This window comes from Ciconia boyciana, chromosome 1, assembly GCF_034638445.1.
Source record: "Ciconia boyciana chromosome 1, ASM3463844v1, whole genome shotgun sequence".
NCBI classification, from domain to species: domain Eukaryota; kingdom Metazoa; phylum Chordata; class Aves; order Ciconiiformes; family Ciconiidae; genus Ciconia; species Ciconia boyciana.
In genome coordinates, this window is record NC_132934.1 from 132,720,712 (window position 1) to 132,727,122 (window position 6,411).

The following is a 6,411-nucleotide window of genomic DNA, read 5'->3' on the forward strand; positions in this document are numbered from 1 at the left end:
GACCCAAATACTATTGTGAATGATTATTCAAGGATGAAGTACAGACTCTAGTCCAATGATTTTTACAAAACAACTTAAATCAATACGATCTTTCTGATTAGTAGCTTCTGAAAACCTATGTGCTACATCATCCCTATTACATTCATCATCTGGCTCCCTTTTGCTGTATTTGTTCATGTGGTACATCATTATCAAGCATTTGAAGCGTTTGCTCTGTTGTCCTCTGGACTGCACTGATTTCTTCTGGAACAAAGTGTAGCTTAGAAATTCTCCACTGTGGATTTTTGTAATGAATATTTTACAGTAAGCCACCTGTTACTAATGAGCCTAATTTTACTTGTACAACTCTTTTTATAACCTTTACTCTTAAAAAATAATTGGGAAAATTTACAATGGTGAAGTGTTTATTAACTGATGGCCTACTTGCAAGATTACACTGAACATGGCATTGCAATTCAGGCCATTTTTCAGCTTTGTATAGGAAAAAAAATAACTGCAAGCATGGAAGCCTACATTTTTCACAGCACACCTCTGAATATTCTTTTTTATTGCAGACTGTCTACTGTAGTATAGCAATTATTTCAACAGAAAATATACTAAAAGCCTGAAATCTAAATCTAATTTAAAGTCTAAATGATGCATATGATTAAAAATGTATTATCTATTCCCAGCAAATCATATATCATTGAAACACTAATGTTTCCCTAATTTTAAGCACCATCTAGTGAGTCAAACATTAGATCTGATTTTCCAAATTACAGGTGAGAAAAACAAGATCATAGCTTGACTGCATCCCACCTAGTGCTAGGTCTATTCCTGAGACGTAAGTTAGCTGTTTAGTCGCTGCCTGCTCTCTTGCTAATGGACATTAAATATTCCTCCAAAGGTGCCGAAGACTTGAGCTGCCGTCTGGAGATAATTTGGCTGTTGACAAAGGAGGGTACTGGCTGAGTAGGCTCCCTAGTTAGACAAAGCTAACTGCCTAGAAGTGGAGCAGGGAGAAACCTCATTTCGATAATGAGAATCTTTTTTTGTCACTCCAGAGCAAGGGACTGGAAAGGATTTGGCTTTATTTCAATTATAAGTGAAAGGAAAAAAAATCTTCGGGCAAATAAACAGCTTTAGAAGGATCATGATTCTCACTATTTCTATTAGCTGGCTTGCCATGAAGATGAAGTAGGTCTGAGAGGGAATCGCACAGCAAATCTCCATACAATTATAGGACCTGCTTATCCGGCACTCGTATTAAATCAGTTCAGTTAAATCAGCACCGGCTGCTGTGGCAACGCACCGTGATCAGCTGGCAACTGACCTGTATAAACTTCAGCCTGTGCACAGAATTCCTGGGCAGAGCAAGTGGTGCACAATCAGTTTGGTTAACACGGCGTCACTCTGGGCACAGGCACGGACGTTCAGCCTGGGTCTCATTTGGCCTCTCTGAAGTTACAGTGCTCGCGGTCGGTGCAGGGCTGGCACTTTACATGTGCCAGCAAAACTGGTGCAAGCCTGGGCAGTGTCTGGCCTGGCCTTGCTGAGGGAGAGGAAAAGGCATGTTGCCTGTGCCTGCGAGTGCATCGCTTGATGGGGAGAGCGAGTGTGTTTTGGCTGCTGCTGGCAATACCCACAGTTGCCCAAGCCACATCTCTGACCCCTTTCTGGTACGTGTGGATCCAGGGGAAGTAGATTTAATTAATTATGTGTCCTCAGTCCCAGCCTCTATGGCTTACCATCATGCACTAAGCACTTTACCAGCTCTGGGGGGCTGTTGGCCATGGCTCAACGACAAAAGACCGGTCCAATTTCTGTGCATCGGGTGGGTGTCGTGTGCCAAGGGTCTCTCCTGGTGGTGGGTCCCCAGCTGCCTGCCCAGCCGTGGCTCGCCTCTGCTGCGCGCTGGGTTGGGGCACTACATCTGCCGGGGAGGCCACACAGTGAGGGAGGCTGAGGACCTGATCCGGGCTGCAGAGATGTCCCTCCTGTTGTGTGTTTGGGTTTCCTGCCGCTCCTCTCTGAGCATCAGTTCCTGGTGGTGTCACCTCCCAGTCCCCAGACTCAGAGCGATCATGGCAGCACAGGCAAAGGGCTGATGGAGGACAAAGGCTGTTTGAGAAGAAGACGTTGTGCCAGGACTTGCTTATGCCAGAACTGCTGCACAAACGCTCCTCAAACTCAGTCCTGCGCTGAAGGAACAGCCCCGTTCTCCCCTGCACCCACCGCTCAGTCTCCTGGGGAAAGTGCAATGGCGCAGCGCCGGGCTTGCTGTTTTGAAACAGTGGAGGTTTATCTGCACCTCATGTTATTGAAATCTGGCACCTTATGGGGTTAAACTGGGGAAAGCAGTATCTTTAGGAGTGGGAGCATTTAAGGCCTGGTCCCTCATCTCCAGCATGCATGACTGCCGAGTGGTGACAGGGGTACCTGGTCTCTGGTTTGTCCAAAACAGGAAAAGCATCAAACCAGAAGCTTGGACTCAACTGCACAGCTTTGCTAACGACATCTGAAATTCTTTAGAGTTGTCCCAACATGGACAGAGGCAAAGCCACTAGGAAAGAGAAACAAGGCATCCCTTTCCTCCTTCATCCCCACTGCCCATACATGTCATTTTGCTAGCAAGGGGGAAGATTTTTTAGCAAGATCCTGATTTATGGCCTATAATATCATGATGGAAAGTGGATTCAAGCAGTAAATCAATTTTCAGAGCTATACGGCAATGAAGAACGATGTTTTTGGAGTCCTACCCCACAAACAGAGCAGAGCATGTGTAGGTATCAGTCTGCTTAGCAAGACAGCTTAGGGTCACTAGAACAGTCGCACGGCATGCATGATCCACATCAGGATCCAGTCAGATCCCAAACGCCCCTCGATTACAGGCGTGAGCCAGAATTTCATGACATCACATAAATAAATATAAGCAAATACAGTAAAAAATCTTTACCTTTGGCTTGAGCAAAAGGTGAAATTTTTCAGTCCTGAGGGATCCTCCTCTGCCCCCAAGTCTGCTGGCTCATGATGCAGCAAAATGGTCTGGCATTTATCAACCCTGTCACAGCTTGCAAGTCCTGAGCATGTTTGACCTGGAAAGAAAGGTGTCAGGAGGAGATTCCTGAGCACCCCCACCCAGAGTTACACAGGGCAAAAAAAAAGAAAAATAAAAGCAAGCTTTAAGAGGTCAGAATGTGTAGCCTGCCCAGAGCTACTATTCCTGGTAGAAATTAGACCCTGAAGGGCCCGGGTGAAAATCAGGGATAATCCCCATATACGTGCTTCTAATTGGGACAAACTGAAAGTGAGAAAGCTGAGCGAGTCAGCTCCGGCCCGTCCCCGGGGGCTCCAGGTTTGTTCCCAGCTGGTAACCGAGAGCATAATTATGCAAAGCCTCTTCTATAAACAGATTTCGGATTATTACGGCCAAACTGGGGGAATCTATTTTTGTCACCGCGTTGTGTGAATGCGTTACCCTTGTGATTTCCAGCCAGGTCATTCCAAGTCAGCTGCTTTGGCTGTGGCTCTCGGTGGAAGCTCCTCTGTCCGCCCGGTCCCTGGCCCCTTTGCTCGCCCGCCTGGGGTCGGCTCCCGGGCAGGGGGGACAAGGGGATGCGCCTGAGGCTATTCTGGTAGCTGTGAGTTATGGCGGTGTCATGTGAAGCAAAGAGCCCAGAAATGCATGTCAAATCGAACCAGTGACTAATCATGATATTTTGGTTGTCTTAGTGCCTGCTGGGCAAAGATTTATGGGCTTAGAAAATCTTCATGTAATAATCCCTGGGCACTGATTTGATCTTTGGCTGAGGCTTCCTAAGAGAGTGCGAAAAGAGGCTGAAAGGGGGCTGCTGTCCCAGGGGTGATGAGGTCTAAACTTATTTGAGTTTGAAACACAAACAAGAGAGGAGAAAAGCCAGCGCTCCCTTCTCGTCTGCGTCTGCGTCTGCTCAGAGCCATGTGCTGGCAGCCAGAGAGGATCTATTTGATCTGCCTGCGGAGCAAGAAGGGTCGAGGGCGACGGCTGAGCAGACACAAAGTGTCATTTGTTGGGATTGTCATCTAGCTCCCTCATCTGTCACCTGATGGCCAGCCAAGCAAGTGCTCAGCACAGCCGTGGACCATTCATCCTTGCACAAGCGACGGAGGCGAGAAAAGTAAGCATCCTACAGCTGTTACGACATTCAGCTGTTTTTTCTATACAGGAATGCATTGAATTCACTACAAATCTACTAACTGTCCCCTATGCCAGGCAAGAGACTGATTTTTTTTTTTCGGTTGGGCTTTTCTCTAACAGCTGGAGGTCTGCCGGGCATTCAAGCAATGGCTGTTGAGCAGGGCAGCTGTTTCAATATCTAATTGCATTTTAGCTTTAATAACTCAAAGGGAAAGCATTGCATTGCCTACCATGAGCTACTTCCTCTCCTACTGCAAAGCGCACTGCACCGCTGTGCTCGCCCAGTACCAGACCCTGAGATCAGAGGGCTTTCTGTGCGATATTTTGCTGAAAGTCAAGGAAAATGAGTTTCCTGCTCACAAGTCCTTGTTGGCATGCTCCAGCGACTATTTCCGAGCCATGTTCAAAAGTTATACCCAAGAGTCTAAAGCCAGTGTAATTCAGCTGCAAGTTGTCTCACCCACCGGTCTCCAGCATGTCCTGGATTTCATTTATACTTCCTTGTTGCCCCTTTCCTTTGAAAGCCTGGAGGATACCTTGGAAGCTGCAAGCTACTTGCAAGTGACTGATGCTATTGGCTTGTGCAATCAGTACTTAGTTAACAATCTTGCCTTGGAAAACTGCTGCTTCTCTGCCAACGTGGCCAGGAGGTTCTACCTGCCAGATGCCTTAGCAGCAACAGAAAAATACATTGTCAATAATCTCTGGAAGCTGCTGGACTTGGATTTGACAGGACTGCTCGAGCTGAACTTCAGGTCTTTGCTAGCAGTGGTTAAATCACCAGATCTCCCCATGGTGAAAGAAACCCGCTTGTTGAGTCTTGTGCTGCTGTGGCTGAAGCAGGATCAATCCAGGCTGGCTCACACAAGCAGCCTTTTAGAGCACATAAGATACGGCCTCATCCCGGTGGAAGAGCTGAGAAAAGCCTACACACAGTCAGAAGTGCCCCTCTCTGCAGGTATTAAGTGCTTGATCATTAAAGCAATAAATTACCATGCATCTTCCTTCAAACAGCCTGTCCTGCAGGATAAGTCCACCACGCTGAGGAACCAGAAAACTCGGATCATTCTGCTTGGGGGAGGGACAGCAAGTGAGGGGCTTGTCACCGATGTGGTGGCCTTCGATGTTTACAACCACAAATGGCGAGCTCTCACGCGGTTGCGGGATAGGGTGCAGAACCACAGCGTGTGCGTGGTGGGGAACTTCCTCTACGTCTTGGGTGGGGAAATAGAAAGCGGTGCCCCGGGTGATGCTAAAACCGGAAAGATCTTATCGGTTACGAACAAGGTCCATCGTTATGATCCGAGATTTAACACGTGGACTCAAATCACGGGCATGCTGGAAAAGAGATGTCAGTTTTCTTGTTGTGTCCTAGGCAAGGACATCTTTGCCATTGGTGGAAGGGGTGAGGATGGGTCACTGCATTCGTCTGTGGAAGTCTACAACATCAGCAGGGACAGATGGATGAAGGCCAGGGAATTGCCATGCAAGATACATGGCCATGCCAGTGCCATTTGCAAGAATACTATATACATCTCGGGCGGCAAGTACTCAGACCCAGCCAACACAAGCAAGGACCTATATTCTCTGAGCTCGCTTGAAGGGCAGTGGACGCAACAAGCCCCCATGAGCATTGCTCGGTTTGGGCATCAGATGGCAACAATCAGAGAAGCCATATTCACCTTTTTAGGATTATATGAACCATTCTCTGAAATAGAAAGATACGACCCTGATCAAAACCAATGGACTCGGTTAAGACCACTGATCTATGATCGATTTTGCTATGGCCTGGCAGTGGTAGAGGAAACAGCTCTTCTTATCGGGGGAAAGAAATGGCAAAACTCACAGGAAGTCCCCACGCAAGACGTGGTTGGCTACGACATCGACAACGATGGCTGGGAAGAGATCTGCAAAGCCCCTTTGCCTTGGTGTGGGCTGCAGTGTGCCGTGCTGCAACTCTCTGAACTAGCCGATGAGCAGGACAGCGACAGCCAGCAGAAGAGGCCGTCAAACTACTGACCTCACGTGCTGCGGAATAATTGTCCCAGGAGATGAGCCAGCAGGGGGTCCTGGAGAAGAAGAAGAAAATTGCAATGGCACTGAATGTGACAGAGTGGAGGTTTTGCTTTGATAAGCCAAATGTTTGGTGGAAACAGGCAAGAAAGTCTGGCTCCAGCATGGGAAAACGTGCTGGGACTTATAGAGCTGGAAGTCAATCTCACTGAGGAAAGAGGTAGCAAGTAGCATCTTTAGAG

The 6,411-nt window shown here is 47.7% G+C and overlaps 1 protein-coding gene across 1 annotated transcript; it reads left to right on the forward strand.

Moving 5' to 3' along the window:
• Window positions 1-4,387: 4,387 nt before the first annotated feature.
• On the forward strand, window positions 4,388-6,175 carry KLHL34 (kelch like family member 34). Its single transcript, XM_072854369.1, has one exon. The coding sequence runs from the start codon at window positions 4,388-4,390 to the stop codon at window positions 6,173-6,175; it is 1,788 nt and encodes a 595-aa protein (XP_072710470.1).
• Window positions 6,176-6,411: the final 236 nt, after the last annotated feature.

Coding starts and splice junctions, on each gene's coding strand:
- KLHL34 (XM_072854369.1), top strand. CDS start 4,388: ATGAGCTACTTCCTCTCCTACTGCAAAGCGCACTGCACCGCTGTGCTC.